The 23,091-nt window shown below is 38.1% G+C and overlaps 1 protein-coding gene across 1 annotated transcript in view; it reads left to right on the top strand.

Annotated features, from left to right (window-relative positions):
* The window catches only part of LOC131899607 (transmembrane 9 superfamily member 2-like), a 77,855-nt gene extending 56,004 nt beyond the window's left edge, over nucleotides 1-21,851 (top strand). Inside the window, exons 16-17 of the mRNA XM_059251110.1 lie at nucleotides 1,994-2,165; nucleotides 21,710-21,851. Of these exons, the coding sequence (XP_059107093.1) occupies nucleotides 1,994-2,165; nucleotides 21,710-21,777 (240 nt within the window). The 3' untranslated portion in view covers nucleotides 21,778-21,851. The remainder of the gene's footprint in view (nucleotides 1-1,993; nucleotides 2,166-21,709) is intronic.
* Nucleotides 21,852-23,091: the final 1,240 nt, after the last annotated feature.

A 23,091-nucleotide genomic window follows, 5' to 3' on the forward strand; every position in this document is an offset into this window, starting at 1 on the left:
TCCATTATCTATTCTAGTTTGTTGAGTCCAAAATATACCTAATTCACTTTCTATCCTAACTTGATTACCAACCAAAAACTATCTTTTGATGTCTTTCAAACTTACACACTACACCACTTAGTGAGTTTCTTTTCTAAATTTGTTAACAAGGAAAGCTATAACTATCTAATCTTCAGCTTCTTCAGAGACCTAAGAAGGAAATAATATCACCTAGTTAACCAGGAAGTGCAAAAAAGTGGCTTTCAAAAAATGTGAGTTATGACATAAACAGCTGGCTTCCTGGACAGTCACCTGAGGTTTCTCTGCAATGTTGGGGCACCCATCTTCGGCCTATAGGCCTAGCATATCTGACAGACTCATCTGTGAAGCAGGATTTCTAAAAAGTTTTTCTACCTTGTCTTGGCAAGGATCAACAGTCCTTTCTTTTGTGTCCTGCTTGTCCATTTGGACAGCATACTGTGAACAGTCGAGGCGAGGGCACTTTCTTGCCCAGTGGCTATCTTTTGCCACAGTGAAAGTAAACTCCATATGGAGTTTCTTCAATGCCCATCATCCTCTTTGAAGTAGATTGGTGCTGCCAGGAGCAGGCATGTCTCATAGTCATAAAAAAGAAAAAAAATTATGTTATTAAAACATCTTAAATGCCATATTCTATAGATCAGAGAATTCAGAAAGTGTTTGAAGATGACCTGTCTATCTAAAATATATCTCTGTTTGACCTTGAAAACATACCTAATATGACTATACATATCTGGTGCTGATAATCACCATTCTAAGAGTTCAAGAGTGCAGTGACCATGTCATGGACAGTAGAAAGCACTCCACAATACTCTGCTCCTTCCTCTGACTGTTATTTTTTATGCTCCCTATTCCCATGTCACCTGAGACTCAGAGGTAAGCTTATATAGGTGTCACATTAGGGCTAAACAGTACAGATTCTTGCCACTACTATTGGTTGCCCACTAATATTAGTCATTTGGTCATAGGATATAGATAAATCGAGCTGAAACTGACCTGGAACCTCCCTTCCTGTTGTCTGGTCCTTATATCAGTGAAAGAAGATAGAGAGACTGCTGAAGGAGGATTTTCATCAGCAGTCTTACTTAGCTATGGACCCTTCATGTTATAATACCAAACAGGCATGAAGGGCATATGCCCATTAGTGCAATAATGGCAAGTAACCAATTAATTTTTATTGGATTTGAGATATTCTCAACAGGAGGAAATTCAAGCTTGGTATAATAAACTTAGTCAACATCCTATTTGGTCAGCTCATTGACCACATTGCTACTATTTTTCTTACTGGGAAAGATGTGCCTGACATATTTCCTCCTGAATATTTTTATTAACATTGATCAGTGCTGCTGTCAGCTTTGGTCAGAGAGACTTAGTTTTTGTAGTAGATGGTGGTTACTACAGAGACTCCAAACTGGGTACAGCATAACTCTGTCAGTAAAGGAAGCTGAGTTGAATGCCTTCCAAGGCTGAGGCAGTCTTAAAACAGCATTCTTGAATTGTAACTCCATGCTTAAGAGGACATATGTGATATCCCTGGAAACAGAATTTACAGTAGCTAGAGCATCTCAAACATGACATAATTATGTGTTTTATTAAATTGCTTATGAAACTTCAACTTTTATTTATAGTTTTAGAAATTTTTATTTTATTATTTATGTGTATGGCTGTTTTGCCTGCATGTATGCCTGTGCATACATGCATACATGTGTGCAGTATCTGCAGAGGTGAGAAAAGGGCATCAGATTCTCTGGAACTGGAATTAGATGGAATGGTGAGCCACCATGTGGGTGCTGGAAATCAAACCTGGGTCTTCTGCAAGTGCAGCCAGTGCTCTTTACTACTGAACCATCTCTTCAGCCACTACATTTTGCTACTTTTAATTAATAACGTTAAAGTCCATCTTCTGTTATAAAAATAATTGCTTATCTATTTATAGCTAATGTTTCACCTAAGTATTTTTTTTATATTTTTACAGGATTGTGGTTGGTGGTGGAGAGCCTTTTTGACCAGCAGTTTTACATCTTTTTATATTTTTGTATATGCAATTCATTACTTCTTTAGCAAACTTCAAGTCACTGGCATCGGAAGTACCTTTATGTACTTTGGGTACACATTGATCCTAGTGCTAGTTTTCTTCCTTTTCACAGGTAAGTGACAACAGAATTATGTAGTATATTTTAGATTCTCTAAAACAGTCTTAGAGACATTTGTAATCTAGTAAATGTCAATTAACCATTAGAGGAAGGAATATGGAACAAAGTCACCTCGTTCATTCATATGTTTTTGGCATCAAAGATTGTGAGGCCTGAGATGTACCTTACATATTTCGTTGTAAGATTTTTCCTTGTGCATAATTTTAATCAGCAGGGATGTGTTATGAACCACAGAATGGGTTAAATTTAATCAACTTTGAATAGACTCCAAATACACAAATTAACAGATTTAAATTCCTTTTGAATTATTAAAATTAGATTAATTATTTGGTCATATAAGCAATTTAATGTCAAGGACAAGATGTATATACTTGTAAGGATTAGTAAGTTGATAGTTATTATTTTGGTTCAAATGTGGTCCAAATGCTTAGTTCTTGAATCAGGTGAAAAAATGAAATGTCTTATAAAATGGCCTAGTTGAAGATATAATGAAGTTGCAGAGGCATTAGACCTTCTCAACACAAAAGAATGTTTTAACTTGCCTCATTAAATTTGGATTTTAGTAGCTTAGATCATATCATTTATATAAGACAGATTGAAAATTTAAGTATTCTCTCAGAGTTAGCATTCATTCAGATTCAGGAGATACATAAAATGAAAACTGGGAGCTGGGGAAGTGGGTCAGTGTCTAAAGCATAAGGACCTGAGTACAGATGTTAGTCCAGTATCATCATCGCAGGGAGCATGGTGGCATGTATGGTGAAGGAGAAGTAGCTGAGACCTTTACATTCTGATGCAAGGCAACAGGGAGAGACAGAGACAGACAGACAGACAGTGAGCCTGGCATGAGCTTTTGAAATCTCAAAGCCCATCCCCTGGTGACATACTTACTCCAACAAGACCATACTTCCTCCAGCAAAGGACATACCTCCTAATCCTTCTAGTCCTTTCAAAGAGTTTCACTTCCTGCTGACTAAGCATTCAAATATTGAGTCTATAGGACCATTCTTATCCACTCTATCACAACACACACGGTTGTATATACTGCACACATAGGTGCACACACAGAAATATGAACAATCCTTCATAAAAGACAAACATTATTTGATAAACTAGGCATCTTTTAAAAGTATATTTAAAACTTGGATTACTTTTGTTATACTGCTGGAACCATCTCCTTAGTAAAGACTTTTTAGGGCACCTATCATCACTTAGCTACCAGCAGTTCTATCCACAATGGAAGGCCAGAGCACTTTCATCATTGTACTCTAACTCAAATCTGCATGTTATTTTCTTTTATCTTTTTCCCCTAAAGTATGCAAATAGAGTCAAGGAGTGTAGCTCAGTGGCAGAACACTTGAGTAGCATGTTCAAGACCAACTTTGATTTTAGTCCCCAGCAGTACAAGAAAAAGCATTATGCATATGAACCATAAGTATTGTTTGATGTGTTATCATAAAATGAAACACCATTGTAATTAGCACCCACATAGATCAGCAATACCTGAACATCAGCTTTAGAGCTGCAAGTGGGCCTCTTTCTACTCACTTTCTATAAGTGCAACTACTAGCCTGACTTTCAATAGTAGAGATCAATTTGTCCTCATTTTCAATATAGAAGTATGTACATGCATACAGAATAAAATCTTTTAGGTTTGGTTTCTTTAGCAGCTGCTTTCTTCCAATATTGCTTGTGAGACTGATCATTAACCATGTCTGTGGATGGAGGCTGAGACCCTCATATATCTTGTTTTGGATCATCCCATCCCTCTCTGAGTTACTGGGTTATATATTTATTAGATATATTATTAGATATATTAGATACATAGTAGTTTCCCCATATTCAGGCGATACCAGTTTAAGACCCCAAGTGAATGCCTGAAACCATATATAGTACTGGATCATATATATATATATTTGTGTGTGTGTGTGTGTGTGTGTGTACACAGTGTTTTCTTATACCTACAGCTCTGTAATAATTTACAAATTGGCACAGTAAGCGATTAGCAGTACTTTATGATAAAATAGAAAAATTTAACCCATTCACAGTAATGTTATATGACTGCGATGTCTCACTTTCTCCCTAAGTACCTTTTGTACTATACTCTTTCTTTTTGTGATGATGTGAGATGATACAATGCCTACCTGATGAGGTGAAGTAAATTATGTAGACATTTTGATAAGACCTTATGTGCAAGTGTTACTTGAACACAAACACTGTGTTTTGATAGTTGTCCTGAAACTGAGACAGCTACTAAGTAGTTAATAAGGTAATGAATATATACACTACAGTAGACAAGGGGATAGATCAGCCTAGACGGAATTGAGAAAAAGATGTAAAATTTAGTCATGCTATTCAGAATGGCACACAATTTCCGATTTATGAATTGTTTTTGAAATTTTCTACTCAATATTTTTGGATCATTGTTGATTCATGCCTGATTTTTTTGTGTGTATGTTTTTGTTTTTGTTTGTTTTTTTGAGACACGGTTTCTCTGTGTAACAGCCCTTGTTGTCCTGGAACTCGCTTTGTAGACCAGGCCTGCCTCTGCCTCCCAAGTGCTGGGATTAAAGGCATGTGCCACCAAGCCTGGCTTTTTATGTGGATGCTGGGATCAAACTCAAATCCTCATGTTTAGGTAACTAAAAACAAACAAACTAACAAAGCCTAGCAAGACCACAGATAAGGGGCATTTACCAGACAAAACATAATCACTTCTGCCTTTTTTTTCTTTCATTAACAAGTACTTTAACTCACATTGCCTTTCTTTGGGAACCATATTACAAGAGCTGCTTTTTTTCCTTCCAAAATAGATGTAGTCCTGAATAGTCATATTGTCTAATAAATCTTCCTCCCCATTGGTATCTCTACCATCTGCATTCTTGGCTCTCTGTTAATCATAGTATGCTGAACAGTAACTCTCAATGATAAACAGTGAACTCTTTTTTTTAAAGATTTTATTTATTTTACGTGTGCAGGTGTTTTGCCTGCATGTATGTTTGAATACCACATGTGTGCAGTTCCCATGGAGGCTAGAGATGGTGTCAGGTCCTCTGGAACTGGAGTTACGCATGCACTGTTAGCAACTTTGTGGCTGCTGGCAGTTAAACCTGGGTTCTCTGAAAGAGCAACCAGTGTTATTACCACTAAGCTGTCTGTCCAATTCTTGATAATGATCTCTTGACAAAGTAAATAGATTTTCTCTAGTACATTCCTTGGCTTCATTGGCATTACTCAAACCTATTCTGTGAAATTCAACATCTCCATTACTCCCTATGACCTACTCTGTGCTTTCTGCTTGCCTTTCTTTTGTCATCTGACTCCAACTTTATTGCCATTTAGTCCTTTGGTCCTTTCTTTCTGTACTTTCACCTTTTAGAGCTCATTCACTCTCATTGCTCTCCTTACTTCTCACTGCTCTCCATTCTGTATCTTTATCACCAACTGTATTTTGAGCAATTGCATGTCCTAGTGGTACTTCACATTCTACACATGTCTCCCAACTTAAGTTAGTGTTCCCTTTTCTCCAAGCTATGCATCTTAACCTTTTTCTCTCTTTTCACTGCTGAACCTTTGGCTCATTTGATCTCGTATAGATCTTGTGCATGTAATCACAGCTATTATAAGTTCATGATTATGATAACCATGTCATATACAGAAGATGCAATTTCACAGCATTCTTCCCTATCTCACGTGTTCCCTAAAGAATTGAAATCCCCTTGAGAACAGGACCTGTTTTGCCTGTTCAAGACTATCATTCTTGAATTGCATAGAGCATGGAAGACAGGAGATACTATTGTGTTACCATGTTTCTATATCCATTTTAATATTAAATCATAAGTGTGATAACTGTCTTAAGTTAATTGTGGTTACCAACCAGATCATAGAAAAGTTATTAGATCATAAAGTGATTTTTGCATCTCTTTTCCAAGACTGTTCTTTTTGGAGCTCTGTGTGCCGGCATTATCTTAAATGGTGTGTGTGTGTGTGTGTGTGTGTGTGTGTGTGTGTGTGTGTGTGTGTGTCCTTACACAGCCTTGGTGCAGTGGGAAGGGGCTTGGACGTGCCTAGGCTCAGTGAGCTGGGCTCTGCTGACTCCCCATGAGAGACCTTGATTTGGGGGATGTGAGGATGCTGGGTGGCTTGGGAAAGAGGGCTGGGGGATGGGAGGAGGGAAGGGGGGGTCTGTGGATAGCATGAGGAGTGAGTAGAAAATTTCTTAATAAAGAAAAATAAAATAAAAATAAATTTAACAAATATGTGTGTGTGTGTGTGTGTGTGTGATTTTTTTCCTTCCCTCAACTTCTGAAAGATCCTTCCCCACCCCCAGCCACCCAATTTTATGTTCTTTTCTCTTTAAAAAAATGAACCAAACCAAAACATACACACAACAAAAAAACCTGGAGTCCAGTTCTGTTTGCCTATTACTTCCTTAGCATGTCGCCTGTGCTGGAATGTGGTTGATATACCCAGTGTTTCTCCATTGAAGAAAACTGATTTTCCCTCTCCCAGGAGCTCTAAAGTGAAAATAGCTTATTGGTTAGGGGTAAGACCTTGTGTTCACTTCCCTTTCTTCATGTCAGGATTTTGTCTAGCTTAAACTTGTGCAGTTCTTGGATATACTTGCCCAGTCTCTGTGAGTTCATCTGTGCATCAACACTGTTGTTTCCTTAGAGTCATCCACTACCCCTGGCTTTTACAATCTTTCTGCCTCCTCTTCTGCATAGATCCGTGAGTCTTAAGAGGAGGGGTGCAATAAAGACATCCTATTTAGGGAAAAGTAATAAAAAAAAAGTAATATAAAGTCTCTCACTATCTGTATATTGTCCAGTTCAGGGCCTCTGTCATAATTGTCATCGACTGCAAGAAGAAAGTTCTCTGATGAAGGCTGAGTGATGCACTGATCTGTGGGTATAGAAATATGTATGCCATTAGGAATTGTTTTATTGCCATTTCATTTAGCAGAATAATAGGATTTTCTCTAGGGCCTATGACCTATCTAGTCTTAGGTTCTTGGACTTATTAATAGTGCCAGGTATTAATTAGTTCTCTTTCATGGATCATGCCTCCATAAAAAGGGGGATTGGCTACTCCTGTAACATTTATTCTACTATTGCACCAGTGGGTATATCATGCAGTCAGGTCACTATTGTAGTTCTTAGGGTTCATATCTAGGTGAGATTAATGATTACATTTCTACTTTGGTATATAGTATCTTTCAGCACTATCTATGAATGGTTGTCAGTAGAGGTGAAGTTTCTTTGGTGCTTGAATTCATTCATGGCATAACAGGATATATAGGACTTCATCTTTCAATATTAAGCATTGTGGCTATAAGAAGATACTTTATATACTAAGAATTTCACACTCACAGGAAGAGAGAGGAACAGAGACAGAGATAGGGATGTGCAGACAGGCAGATAATGATTTAATCCAGTGAGATTTCTTCTTTGTGCAACTTATTTTTTCTTTCCTTTGGATTATTTCCTTAAGATAGTCTTTGAAATGGAATGACAGAGTCAAACACTTTTATACTTCCTGATTTCAGTCTTGGCTGATGTTGAGTATTACTGGTAAAACAAAGCAGTTTCCTAGTTTTTTCATTAACTATTTTATACATATTATCATAGAATGGTATTCCATTGTTTTCTATTGTTTTTGAAACCAGGGGAAGTGATGTGCTCTGTTGCTTGTGTTCTTTTATCCATTTTTCATTTGTTAGTAGGCTTAAGATATATAATAATAAGTCAAAAGACTCAAGAAACTGAGAGAAGGAGGATAAAACAATATTCTAAGAAATGGTAGTAGGAAAGAAACTTTGTATTTTACAAAGACAAATGAATATCAGTCAAGGTTGAAGGACTTATCCAAATTCTTAACTAGTCTTTGTCTTAAACATGTGTATTAAATATTTCATTTTGAGTTCCTTAGAATATTAGTGACAAGAATGAAGAAAATACAATTTTCTTTACACAATGCAGCTATAAGTATTGATTAGGTCTTCTGAAATTTTGGTTTCAGTGAAATAATATAGGACTTGAGACTCTTCATGTATATTTGATGTGACAAAATCCTAACTATTCTTAACTGAACAATCTTAATGGCTGATATTATTTATATCACATTTTGTTTGGATGAATTTAAGTCTTAGAAAATTAATGGAAATGATATATTCCTATTTTGATATAATAGATGTAATGTCAAAATAACTAATTAAGAACCAATATTTGAGCTTCCTTGTCTTACAGCCTAAGTTGTAATATATAGGTCACATTAGTATCACTGCATGTGCAAGGAAACTGAGGCTGAGTTATTGTGATAAACACAAGAGAAGCCCTTATAGGGAACACTCAGTTGGTGGCTGTGCTTCATAACACTTTACTTAGAGGTCATAGTCAGAGACACAGAAGTTAGGGCTCTCTTACTGGGAGTGATGTGTTCAAAGTCATTCATTAGTACATGGTGGGACTACAATTCATTCAAACTTTGATTGGTTTGATTCCACAGTTTATTCTCTCATATTACAACTCTGTATGTCTTCTTCAAGAAAGAGACATGGTCTTTAATGTGGAGGCCAAATCAACAATCAAAGAATTCTTATGTAATTTACTTTATGGTCTTCCATTTGACCATGTGGCCTACTCTTGATTGGAAGAACTAAGACCTGGTACATATAAAGCAATATAGATATTACCCTAAAGGATATATGATAACAATGGAATATCTCAAGTTTCCCCATGCTATTCAACTCAACACATCATATAAAAATGGAGGTTGGAGATATGGCTCCATGGTTAAGAGTATTGACTATTCTTTCAGAGGACCTGGACTTGGTTCCCAGTACCCACATGAAGAGTTACAACTTTGTCTAACTCCAGTTTCAAGGGATCTGATGCCCTCTTCTTGCCTCTATGGGTACTGCATGCACATAATATACAAGCATACATGCAGGCAAAACACCCATGCACATAAAATTAAAAATGCAAGTACATTATTTCCATTTTCTACATTGTTCTAGTATAGGGGCCATCAAGACTAGGATAAACCTTGAATAATTGCATGAAGTCTTCAATTCCAGACTAGTTTGATTTCAACTTATATTTATGAACCAAAGAAAGTGTTAGGTTTTGTAAGCCAAGACACAGATGTCTGTATGCTCATGAGTATGGAAAATATTTAGATCATGTTATTTCTATCAATATAAATAGTTACATCCCTACTCCAATTCTGAAACTTGTACTGGCCAGTATTCTGGTTTTGAATATGATACTAAAAAGACTGAATGTAAGGACGCATTCTGCTTTTCCCAAAGTGAGTATATATGCTGGCATTCTTAGACTGCTATGTATTTCACACTCCGTGAAACTCACATCAGTGATGGTTTCTGCCCACTACCACCTATAGTTTTTTCCTGTCTCACTGCTGTTAGTTCTTTGCTGTCTTTCTGTACAAAGTGGTTTCTGGTCATTTTAGCCCATTTTGATACCTCTATCTCAGAGCAGTCAAGGAAAGAACTAATCTTGCATTCCATCTCTGCTGCTTATTGGCTGTGTATTCTAAGGCAAGTTGCTTTATGTATCTGAGCATTTCTGGGTCTAGAGAAAGTGCTTTATAGCACCGAATCGAATGTGGTAGTAGGAAATGAGGGCTCCCAAAATCCTCTTCTCTAAACAGGTTTTTTCCTTTACCTCATTGTAAAATGGCTGCAGTTTCTATTTTTCTCCTCATGTCTTAATTCCATGTCTCAAGATCTGTAATTATTAGGTCTTGGATTTTAATTTCCTCAGTGACTGTAGAAAGACTCCTCGAAAGTTTGTTTGTATTGAATTTTGAATGAGAGACTTTTCAGCTGTGTTAGTTAGCTAGCTTCTCAGAACTCCTTTGTAAAATATACATTTGTGACAACACCAGGAAATTTCTTTTTTTTATTTTTTGGGGAAATTTCTATCATATTTCATAATTCTCATTTATGTTTGAGTTTTGTTTTCAGAGACAGGGTCTCACTATGCATACAGCTTGACATAGAACTTGCTATTTAGCCCAAGGTGACCTTGAGTTCTCAGTCCTCCTCCCTCTGCCTTGATAGAGCTAATATTATATGCATATGCCACCATATCTGCCTCTTACCTACATTTCTTTACAAAGAAGGAAAGAAAAGGAATTGAGACAGGAAGGAAAGGAAGGATAAACAGAAAAGACAGGCTGGTTGAGAGATTTGGAATCCTAGATTCATATATTAGAATCACCTGGGAAACCTTTTAAAATATTTTTAAAAGTTTTATTTACTGTATGTGTGTGTGAATGTATTTATCTGCACTGTATGTGTACATAAATCTACAGAACTTAGAAGAGGTTATTACATCCCCTGGACCCAGAGATATAGGCAGTTATGAACCATCATGTGGGTGCTTAGAACCAAACCTAGGTCATCTGCAGGATGTAGCTGGAGAGCTTCTCTCCAGGTCCCACCAAGCCTCCACAGTCCCACAACCCATGTATAAAATAATCACTCAGACACTTATATTACTTATAAACTGTATGGCCATGGCAAGCTTTTTGTTATCTAGTTCTTATATCTTAAATTAACCCATTTCTATTAATCTATATGTTGCCACGTGGCTAGTGGCTTATTGGTACCTTACATCTCGCTTGTCATAGTGGTGGCTGGCAGGTCTCTCTTCAGCCTTCCACTTCCCCCAATTCTCTTCTCTTTGTCCCGCCTATACTTCCTGCCTGGCTACTGGCCAATCAGTGTTTTATTTATTACCCAATCAAGCAACACACGTAACATACAGAACATCTCACAACACTTCCCCTTTTCTTTTTTTTTCTTTTTTTTAATTTTTATTTTGCAATACAATTCAGTTCTACATATCAGCCACAGATTCCCTTGTTCTCCCCCCTCCCACCCCCCTCACCTTTCCCCCAGCCCGCCACCCATTCCCATCTCCTCCAGGGCAAAGCCTTCCCTGCAGACTGAGATCAACCTGGTAGACTCAGTCCAGGTAGGTCCAGTCCCCTCCTCCCAGGCCGAGCCAAGGGACCCTGCATAGGCCCCAGGTTTCAAACAGCCGACTCATGCAATGAGCACAGGACCCGGTCCCACTGCCTGGATGCCTCCCAAACAGATCAGGCCAATCAACTGTCTCAGCCACTCAGAGGGCCTGATCCAGTTGGTGACCCCTCAGCCATTGGTTCATATTTCATGTGTTTCCATTCGTTTGGCTATTTGTCTCTGTGCTTTATCCAACCTTGGTCTCAACAATTCTCGCTCATATAAACCCTTCTCATTCTCGCTAATTGGACTCCCAGAGATCCACCTGGGGCCTAGTCATGGATCTCTGCATCCAGATCCCTCAGTAGTTGGATGAGGTTTCTAGCACGACAATTAGGGTGTTTGGCCATCCCATCACCAGAGTAGGTCAGTTCGGACTGTCTCTCGACCATTGCCAGCAGTCTGTTGTGGAGTTATCTTTGTGGATTTCTGTGGGCCTCTCTAGCACTTTGCTTCTTCCTATTCTCATGTGGTCTTCATTTACCATGGTCTCCTATTCCTTGTTCTCCCTCTCTGTTGTTGATCCAGCTGGGATCTCCCGCTCACCCAAGCTCTCTTTCCCTCGACCCTCGCCCTTCACTACCCCCACTCATGTCCAGGCTGTTCATGTAGATCTCATTCCATTTCTCTGTCATTGGGCGATCCCCGTGTCTTTCTTGGGGTCCTGTTTTCCAGGTAGCCTCCCTGGTGATGTGAGTAGCAGTCCAGTCATCCTTGTTCCACATCTAGTATCCTGCTATGAGAGAGTACATACCATGTTTGTCTTTCTGAGTCTGGGATACCTCACTCAGGATGATTTTTTCTAGATCCATCCATTTCTCTGCAAACCTCATGATGTCATTGTTTTTCTCTGCTGAGTAGTATTGTGTATATGTACCACATTTTGTTTATCCATTCTTCAGTTGAAGGGCATCTAGGTTGTTTCCATGTTCTGGCTATTACAAACAATGCTGCTATGAACATAGCTGAACAAGTGCTCTTGTGGTGTGGTTGAGCATTCCTTGGGTATATGCCCAAGAGTGGTATAGCTGGATCTTGGGGGAGATGGATTCCCAATTTTCTAAGAAAGCGCCATATTGATTTCCAAAGTGGAAGCTTTGCATTCCCACCAGCAGTGGAGGAGAGTTCCCCTAGCTCCACATCCTCTCCAGCATAAGGTGTCTTCAGTGTTTTTGATCTTAACCATTCTGACAGGTGTAAGGTGGTATCTCAGAGTTGTTTTGATTTGCATTTCCCTGATGATTAGGGATGTTGAGCAATTCCTTAAATGTCTTTCAGCCATTTGAGTTTCCTCTGTTGAGAATTCTCTGTTTAGTTCTATAGCCCATTTCTTAATTGGACTGTTGGGCATTTTGATGTCTAATTTCTTGAGTTCCTTATATATTCTGGATATCAGTCCTCTGTCAGATGTGGGGTTGGTGAAGATCTTTTCCCATTCTGTAGGCTGTCGCTTTGCCTTGTTGACCGTATCCTTTGCTCTACAAAAGCTTCTCAGTTTCAAGAGGTCCCATTGATTGATTGTTTCTCTCAGTGTCTGTGCTACTGGTGTTCTATTTAGGAAGTGGTCTCCTATGCCAATGCGTTGAAGACTACTTCCTACTTTCTCTTCTAGCAGGTTCAGAGTAGCTGGATTTATGTTGAGGTCCTTGATCCACTTGGACTTAAGTTTTGTGCACGGTGACAGATATGGATCTATTTGCAGCCTTCTACATGTTGATATCCAGTTTTGCCAGCACCATTTGTTGAAGATGCTTTCTTTTTTCCATTGTGCACTTTTGGCTTCTTTGTCAAAAATTATTTGTTCATAGGTGTGCGAATTAATGTCAGGGTCTTCAATTCGATTCCATTGGTCCACATGTCGGTTTTTATGCCAGTACCAAGCTGTTTTTATTACTGTAGCTCTATAGTAGAGCTTGAAGTCAGGGATTGTGGTGCCTCCAGAGGTTGTGTTATTGTACAGGATTCTTTTGGCTATCCTGGGTTTTTTGTTTTTCCATATGAAGTTGAGTATTATTCTTTCCAGGTCTGTGAAGAATTGTGTTGGTATTTTGATGGGGATTGCATTGAATCTGTAGATTGCTTTTGGTAAGATTGCCATTTTTACTATGTTAGTCCTGCCTATCCATGAGCATGGGAGATCTTTCCATTTTCTGACATCTTCTTCAATTTCTTTTTTCAGGGACTTAAAGTTCTTCTCATATAGGTCCTTCACTTGCTTGGTTAGTGTTACCCCAAGATATTTTATGTCATTTGTGGCTATAGTAAAGGGTGATGTATCTCTGATTTCCTTCTCCGCTTCTTTGTCCATTGTATATAGGAGGGCTACTGATTTTTTTGAGTTGATCTTGTATCCTGCTATGTTGCTGAAGGTGTTTATAAGCTGTATCAGTTCCTTGGTGGAATCTTTGGGGTTGCTCAAGTATACTATCATGTCATCTGCAAATAGGGAAAGCTTGACTTCTTCCTTTCCAATTTGTATCCCCTTAATCTCCTTATGTTGTCTTATTGCTCTGGCTAGAACTTCAAGTACTATATTGAATAAGTATGGGGAGAGCGGACAGCCTTGCCTCGTTCCTGATTTCAGTGGAATTGCTTTGAGTTTCTCTCCATTTAATTTGATGTTGGCTGTTGGCTTGCTGTAAATTGCCTTTATTATGTTTAGGTATGTTCCCTGTATTCCTGATCGCTCCAAGACCTTTATCATGAAGGGGTGTTGGATTTTGTCAAATGCCTTTTCAGCATCTAGTGAGATGATCATGTGGTTTTTTTCTTTGAGTTTGTTTATATAGTGTATCACATTGTCAGACTTTCGTATGTTGAACCATCCTTGCATCCCTGGAATGAATCCTACTTGATCATGGTGGATAATTGTTTTGATGTGTTCTTGGAGTCTGTTTGCCAGTATTTTATTGAGTATTTTTGCATCAATGTTCATGAGGGAGATTGGTCTGTAGTTCTCTTTCTTTGTTATATCCTTGTTTGGTTTAGGAATCAGGGTAATTGTAGCCTCATAGAAGGAGTTTGGTAATGTTCCTTCTGTTTCTATTGTGTGGAACAATTTAGAGAGTATTGGTATTAACTCTTCTTTGAAGATCTGGTAGAATTCTGCACTGAAACCATCTGGTCCTGGGCTTTTTTTGGTTGGGAGACTTTTAATGACTGTTTCTATTTCGTTAGGGGTTATTGGACTATTTAAATAGTTTATCTGGTCTTGATTTAATTTAGGTATGTGGTATCTATCCAGAAAATTATCCATTTCTTTTAGGTTTTCCAGTTTTGTGGAATAGAGGTTTTTGAAGTGTGACCTGATGATTCTCTGGATTTCCTCAATGTCTGTTGTTATGTCCCCCTTTTCATTTCTGATTTTGTTGATTTGGATGCTCTCTCTCTGTCTTTTGGTTAGTTTGGATAAGGGCTTGTCTATCTTGTTGATTTTCTCAAAGAACCAACTCTTTGTTTCATTAATTTTTTGTATTGTTCTCTTTGTTTCTATTTTATTGATTTCAGCTCTCACTTTGATAATTTCCTGGCATCTATTTTTCCTGGGAAACTTTGCTTCTTCCTGTTCTAGAACTTTCAGGTGTGCTGTTAAGTCACTAGTGTGAGATTTCTCCAGCTTATTTATGTGGGCATTTAGTGCTATGAATTTCCCTCTTAGTACTGCTTTCATAGTGTCCCATAGGTTTGGATATGTGGTGTCTTCATTTTTGTTGATCTCTAGGAAGTCTTTAATTTCTTTCTTTATTTTCTTCCTTAACCCATTGGTGATTCAGTTGGGTATTATTCAGTTTCCATGAGATTGTAGGTTTTCTGTAGTTTTTGTTGTTGTTGAAATCCAACTTTAGACCATGGTGGTCTTGATACAACACAGGAGGTTATTCCAATTGTTTTTTTTATCTGTTTAGATTTGTTTTGTGGCCAAGTATGTGGTTGATTTTAGAGAAGGTTCCATGGGGTGCTGAGAAGAAGGTATATTCTTTTTTGTTAGGATGGAATGTTCTGTAGATGTCGATTAAGTCCATTTGAGTCATGACATCAGTTAAGTCCTTTATTTCTCTGTTAAGTTTCAATTTGGGAGATCTGTCCAGTGGTGAAAGTGGGGTGTTGAGGTCTCCCACTATTAATGTGTGGGGTTTTATATGTGGTTTAAGCTTTAATAATGTTTCTTTTACATATGTGTGTGCCCTTGTGTTTGGGGCATAAATGTTCAGAATTGAGACTTCATCTTGGTGGATCTTTCCTGTGATGTGTATGTAATGCCCTTCTTGATCTCTTTGATTGATTTTAGTTTGAAGTCTATTTTGCTGGATATCAGGATGGCTACACCCGCTTGTTTCTTAAGAACCGTTTGATTGGAAAGTCTTTTCCCAGCCTTTTATTTTAAGGTAGTGTCTATCTTTGAATTTGAGATGTGTTTCTTGAATGCAGCAGAAAGATGGGTCCTGCTTTCGTATCCATTCTGTAAGCCTATGTCTTTTTATAGGTGAATTAAATCCATTGATATTGAGGGATATTAATGTCCAGTGATTGTTCATTCCTGTTATTTTTTGGTGGTGATGTGTGTGTACTTTTCTTCGTTGGGGTTTACTGCTGTGGCTTTATCTATTGCCTGTGTTTTCGAGGGTGTATCTGACTTCCTTAGGTTGGAATTTTCCTTCTAGTGCTTTCTGTAGGGCTGGGTTTGTGGATAAATATTGTTTAAATCTGGCTTTGTCATGGAATGTCTTGTTCACTCCATCTATGATGATTGAAAGTTTTGCTGGGTATATTAGTCTAGGCTGACTTCCATGGCTTCTTAGTGTCTGCATTACATCTGTCCGGGTCCTTTTGGCTTTCAAAGTCTCCATTGAGAAATCGGGTGTTATTCTGATAGGTTTGCCTTCATATGTCGCTTGGCCTTTTTCCTTTGGCTGTTCTTAATATTCTTTCTTTATTCTGTACGTTTAATTGTTTAATTATTATGTGGCGAGGGGACTTTTTTTGGGGGTCTAGTCTGTTTGGTGTTCTATAGGCTTCTTGTATCTTCATAGGCATTTCCTTCTTTAAGTTGGGAAAGTTTTCTTCTATGATCTTGTTGAATATATTTTCTGTGCCCTTGAGTTGGTATTCTTCTCCTTCTTCTACCCCTATATTCGTAGGTTTGGTCTTTTCATGGTGTCCCAAATTTCTTGGACATTTTGGTTCATGACTTTGTTGGCTTTAGTGTTTTCTTTGATTGATGAATCTATTTCTTCTACTGTATCTTCAACGCTAGAGATCCTCTCTTCCATCTCTTGCATTCTGTTGATTATACTTGCATCTGAAGTTCCCAATCGTTTTCTCAGATTTTCTATTTCCAGCATTCCCTCTGTTTGTGTCTTCTTCATTTTTTCTATTTCCCTTTTCAGGTCTTGGACTGTTTCCTTCATTTGTTTCATTGATTTTTCTTGATTTTCTTTCAGTACTTTATTGTTCTCTTCCAGGACTTTATTGATTTCTTCTAATTTGTTTGCCCTTTCCTCTAGTTGTTTACAATGTTCTTCACATTTTTTTTGTCTTTTCCTCTACACAAGCCTCTAGCTTCTTCATGATGTCATTCATAAGGCCATTTTCTTCTGCTTCTTCCAATTTCTGATGTTCAGGTCTAGGTGTTGGAGGAGGGCTAGGGCCTGGTGATGCTATATTGCTATCCATTTTGTTGTATGTGTTTCTGCCTTGACGTCTGCCCATCTCCTTGTGGTTCGTTCTTGGCCTTATCTGCACACTTGGTTCAGACAGAGCTGACAGATTCAGGAAGTCTCTCTCTCTTGTCCAGATGGGAGCTCTCTTGTCCAAGTTGGAAGTCCGGGGCAGGATGGGAGCTCTTGTCCAGAAGGGAAGTCCGGGGCAGGATGGGAGCTCTCCTCTCTCTCTCTCTCTCTCTCTCTCTCTCTCTCTCTCTCTCTCTCTCCTCCAGAAGGGAAGTCCGGGGCAAGATGGGAGCTGGGACCCAGCCTCTAAGTCTCAGGAAGAGGCTTGGGGCTCAGGCGGATGGGCATGGGGTCAGGGCGTGGAGACTGCAGGGTCTGCCAGGAGTCTTGGAGAAGGGGATCCTTCCCGGTGGGGCTAGAAGGGAACCTGCCCGGTGGCCAGAACCTGGGGCCAAGTTGGGCAGGTCTTCCCCGGAATGGCTGGTGCCCAGGGATGGGGTCCGGGGCAAGCTCCCCTTTTCTTTTTTTTAAGGAAGGTTTTAACTTTTGCATAGTAAAATTACAGATAACAAAACAGTTATCAAGCAAGAATTACAGTTATAATATCTAGTCTACTTATAATAACTAGTTTATTTGGCAAAATTAAAGAAATATCCTATCTATCTTATATTTGTGAGTCTAAGGTTTTATATCTAACTTATCTTTTATCATAACTAAGGAAAATTGTAACTATCTAGCTTCAACTACATCAAAGACCTCAGAAGGATATAATATTACTTGAGAAATGCGAGAAGGATGCAAGCAACTTTTGGGAGTCTTGCAGGGTAGACAGAGACAGCTGGCAGCTTGGATAGTCACCTAATGTTCCTTTGTAAAGTTGGGGCATCTGTCTTCAGCCCACAGGGCTAGAGTCTCTCGGTTACTTTTCTCAGTGTCCTGTAGAATGTCTGGTAGTTTCCTCTGCAAAGCAGGAACCTGAAGGACCATTTTGTCAAGCAAAGTTTGGTCGTTACTTTTTTATGGGTCCTACATGTCCAGTCGATCAAGCAGTCCAGGCAAGAACAGTTTCTTACCCAAATGGCTATTTTTGCCAAGGTGAAGATAAACTCCATATAGAGTGTCTTCAATGCCCATCTTCCTCTCTAAAGTAAATCGGTGTTGCCAGGGGCAGACATGTCTCACTGTCCAGAAAGTCTAAATTTTTAAAACATTTTAAATGCCATATTCTGTAGGTCTTTGAAGTATTTGAAGATTATCTATCTATCTGAAATATATATATGTATACCTAGAAGACTTAACTAACATGGCTATAAATATAATTATCATAGATGACTAATTATTAATCTATTTATTAATTATCCATTACAATTTTAAATGAGCTGTACAAACATAATACCTTAAACAAGAGTAGAAATATACAGACAGTATATCAAAATTAATTTTAAGTTTGTATCAATAAGCTAAAATCTATACCAATGTAAAACATTTCAAACAAATTATTGCTCTTTAAAAGTAGGTTCATTAATCTACCCTTTCATCCTATCATATCTAAACTATCCCCTTTTATTCTTTAGAAAGAGATTGTATTTATAATCAACCTGATTTAAATAAAAATATTGGTTTTTCTCTGTCCCACACCAGAGGGCTCTTCTGATTTGGGACACAAGAATCTCTTAACCATTTTTTTAAGCAATATGGCTGAATTTAGAGAAGGAATGAGCCAATTCCATTTCCACAGCCAGCTTGGTATATTTGGGAATTTGGGTGTAGCTTTTCTTACTACTTCCTGCTGGAGGGGGGCGCTGTGTCTTATGGGGACAGAAAGAAAATTTTAGGATCATGGAGTAGTCCATGAGGCTATATCGTCTGAGCCAGTTGTCTTGAATCTGATCTGGATGTTGTCTCATCTGGGCCATGGTGTCATTGGAGACCTTTCAGGGGGTTGTGGCTGGTCAAACCTGATGTATCTTAATCTGGAACAAATCCATAGCCTCTGGCTTTCTGTAGAAACAAAAGCAGAGCCTCTTTTCCAAAGAAACATATCCTTACATCTAAATTTTGAAGTCAAGGTACCTTTAAAATATCCATATTTGTTTAACTCAATAGTTTTTACCATCAAATGTTTTTTTTTGTAGTTAAAAATCCCAAAGACAACACAATCCAGATTCTCTGTGTAATATCCATCTTTACGTGGCTTATTTTTTATACTGTCTTTACTGTCTCTTTAAAGACTTTATTTTTAAAAACTATGTATTTCTTTATATAACTGTATGTATTTGTTTTTGTCTCTCTTTTAAGCCTATGTACATTTTTATATATATTGTAAAGCATTTAAAGTCTTGTTCCATCTGAATCTGTCTTATTGTGTAACTATTGCTTTAAACTGCAGCATTCTAAGACTGAAACAGTACTGTGGCTGCTGGCTCCGTCCACCTTAGCTTTCCAACATGGCGGTGGTACACTTTATTACCAGCTCTGGATCTGGAGCCATGTGTACCATGAACTATCAGAAGCAGTTTTATCAAAGCAGCGTGTAGCTCAGAAACCTCTTTTTTTTTTTACTAGCAAAGGCTAAATCCACCATGTAGCAGTGTAATGTGTCCTTGTAGATGCCCCATTCCCGCCATACTGCTGGTCAAACACTCACACCAGGAACCCGCCAACTTGAGAGAGACAACTAGGAAGCTGTTTTTAGCTCTGTTTTGAATTGGTTATTAAATATTCTCAGGTTTAAGGTGGAAACTTGAGCCATTGGACGCCATTTGTAGCTGGAGAGCTTCTCTCCAGGTCCCACCAAGCCCCTGCAGTCCCACAACCCATGTATAAAATAATCACTCAGACACTTGCATTACTTATAAACTTTATGGCTGTGGCAGGCTTTTTGTTATCTACTTCTTCTATCTTAAATTAACCCATTTCTATTAATCTATAAGCTGCCACGTAGCTCGTGGCTTATTGGTACCTTACATCTTCCTTGTCCTGGCGGCGGCTGGCAGTGTCCCTCTGCCTTCCTGTCCCCTAATTCTCCTCTCTGTTAATCCCGCCTATACTTCCTGCCTGGCTACTGGCCAATCAGTGTTCTATTTATTAACCAATCACAGCAACACATTTGCCATACAGAACATCCCACAGCAGCAGGAGCAGCAAGCACTCTTAATTTCTGAGCCATCTCCCAAGCCCCTCAAAATCTTGATATTTAGACTGTGTGTACCATGTCAATGAAGTCATAATTTCTGGGCTTGAAACACACAGGTTACATTTCACCAGGCATTTTCAATATGAAATCAATGTTGAGGACTACTATATTTAGATAAATCCCATGTAATAATATATTTCAAGCCCCAAGTCAGAACATTTACGATGTTTTTAAATAACATTTGCAAGTTCTTATAGTATGAAATTATATATGAAAGGAAAATGTGCTTACAATTTTATCATCCTAAAGTATATAAAGATATCTTCTATTGTCCATGTTCTACTTTATCTAATCCAGTTTATACTAGTATTGGTATGATTCTTTGGAGTTAAGGTCTAAATTTCTTTCCACCTAATACCATTTGTAAAGATTGTAGCCTGTCTTGGTGGAACATGCCTGTAATCTCAGCACTTGAAACACTGAGGCATGAGGATCACCTTAAGTTTGAAGCTAGTAATTTCAAGACCTGTTTTGAACTTGTTTCAGAACAAACACATTAAAAATCAATAACCAAAGATTTCTCATACTGCTATCTTTGTCATTTTTTGGTGACTGCATTATTTCATTGTTTACTTAGGTCACAGTATAGCTAATATCATCTTTGAGGAGCATTTAGTTTATTTGTATTAATTCAGTGTTTCAAGCCATAGTATTAAGATTAACTTTTTGTTGGTGTTTTTCTTCTATAAAATTGTGGGTTTTTTCATATAAATCCTCAGAAATAAGATATTGTTCATGTTTATCATAAGACAATTTGATTTTAAAACTGATAGGTACTCTGTATCTATATTCCATTTCTATTATATATAATGATAATGATATTTTATATTTTTCTCTCTGTGTGTATGTCTGTATGTGTGATTATGTGTATGTGTATGTGTGTGTAGGCTAGAGGTTCATGTCGGGTACCTTCAGTCACTCTTCATAGTATTTTTTGAAACAATTATTGAACCTGGAGCTAACCAATTGGCCATACCAGTTGGCTGATGAACTTCCAGGCTCCACATGTTTCTGCCTCTCAGCAGTAGGCACACCATAGTACCCAGAATTTATGGGGATGTTGGGGATCTGAACTCAGTTCCTCATTTTTGTGTGGCATACACTTTACTGACTGAGCCATCTTCACAGCCTAGTTACTTACATTTTCTAAACCCTGAAGCAAATTACAAGAAATTTTTTTTTAATCAGAAAGTCTTGAGCCTCTTTGAAATGGAGAATGTAAGCTCATCGTTTTTGTTTTATTTTTGACTCTGGTTAGAGACTTACAGAATTCAATCAGAAGGATTCTCTCACTTACTTCTGGCCTTGCTGCTCACCCTGGTTGCTTAGCAAGAGAACCTGGTGATTTATCTTGCTGTTTTGGTACAGGGTCTCACTATGTAGTCTATGATGGCCTCGAATTAGTTTGATTTTCCTGCTTCAGTATCCCAGATGCTGGGAATACTGGTAGGTGCCACTATGACAGCTGAACCTTATGACTTTTATTTGATTAAGTATAAATCTTGAGATTTAAAGATTCAGTAGCCTCCCTTGAAGCAGCCGTGTTTGTGTTTTCAAGCAATCTTCTTTGATTTACTATGATACCTGGCTAACACAGACCTTTTGTATTTTGTTTCAGGGACAGTCGGATTTTTTTCTTGCTTCTGCTTTATTACTTCAATCTACGGAGTGATGAAAGTGGATTAATGAAATTTTCCAGATGTTTCAAAGCACATAGCCCTTGTTTTCAACACCTCTGTATCTATATAAATATCTGTTGATATATATATATATATATATATATATATATATATATATATATATATATATATGCTCTAAGTTACATTCAGTTAAAGTGTTCATAAATGCAAAATCGCAAAATCTCACTGTCTGGCCTCAGTTTCTTTGACACAAAATAATGATTAATGAAAGAAAATAGATTGGTAAAAAGATTGACTCTCAGTCATAGTTTCTTGAAAAGATAAACGGGTTTCATTTAAAACAATCAGCCAAGGAGACACATTTTTAAAAATTAATATACATCATTTTTTTTCACATGAAGCTTGCTTTTTTCCCAATTCTGCTTCCTAATGTTTAGAGTGCCTAGTTTCTCTGTCAGAACAGTTGTTTTATTGGCACTATCTAACAACTTTTAGGTAAAATGTTTTTGTAACCGAAGTTGATGATACAAGATATATTATACTTTTATATCTACATGGTTGTTTAAAAAAATGTATGAATCTTAGTTTGGGTTACTATTGCTATGATGAACACCATAACCAAAAGCAAGTTGGGGAGGAAAGGGTTTATTGAGCTTCTGCTTCTGCATCACCGTTTCTTATCAAAATAAGTCAGGACCAGAACTCAAGTAGGACAGGAACCTGGAGGCAGGAGCTGATGCAGAGGCCATGGAGGGATGCTGCTTACTGGCTTGCTCTTCATGGCTTGCTCAGCTGTAGTTGGAGAGCTTCTCTCCGGGTCCTGCCAAGCCCCCGCAGTCCCGCATCCCACTTACAAAATAAAAACACAGACGCTTATATTATTTAAACTGTTTGGCCTAATGGCTCAGGCTTCTAGTTAGCTGTTCTTATATTAAATTAACCCGTTTCTATTAATCTATAAGTTGCCACGTGGCTTGTGGCTTACCAGTAGCTTAACATCTTCTCATGGTGGCAGCTGGCAGCATCTCTCTGCCTCAACCTTCCACTTTCCAGCCCTCTCCTCTCTCTTTGTCCTGCCTATACTTCTGTCTGGCTACTGGCCAATCAGCATTTTATTTATTAACCAATCATCCACAGCACTCAGCCTGCTTTTTTATAGAACCCAGAAACACAAGCCCAGGGATGGAACCACACACAATGGGCTGGGTCCTCCCCCATCAATCACTAATTAAGAAAATGTCCTACAGGCTTGCCTATAGCCCAGTCTTATAGAGGCATTCTCTTGTTTGAGGCTCCCTTGTCTCTGATGACTCTAGCTTGTATCAAGTTGATATAAAACTAGCCAGTACAGTAGTTAGTT

Source organism: Peromyscus eremicus, chromosome X (genome assembly GCF_949786415.1).
Source record: "Peromyscus eremicus chromosome X, PerEre_H2_v1, whole genome shotgun sequence".
NCBI classification, from domain to species: domain Eukaryota; kingdom Metazoa; phylum Chordata; class Mammalia; order Rodentia; family Cricetidae; genus Peromyscus; species Peromyscus eremicus.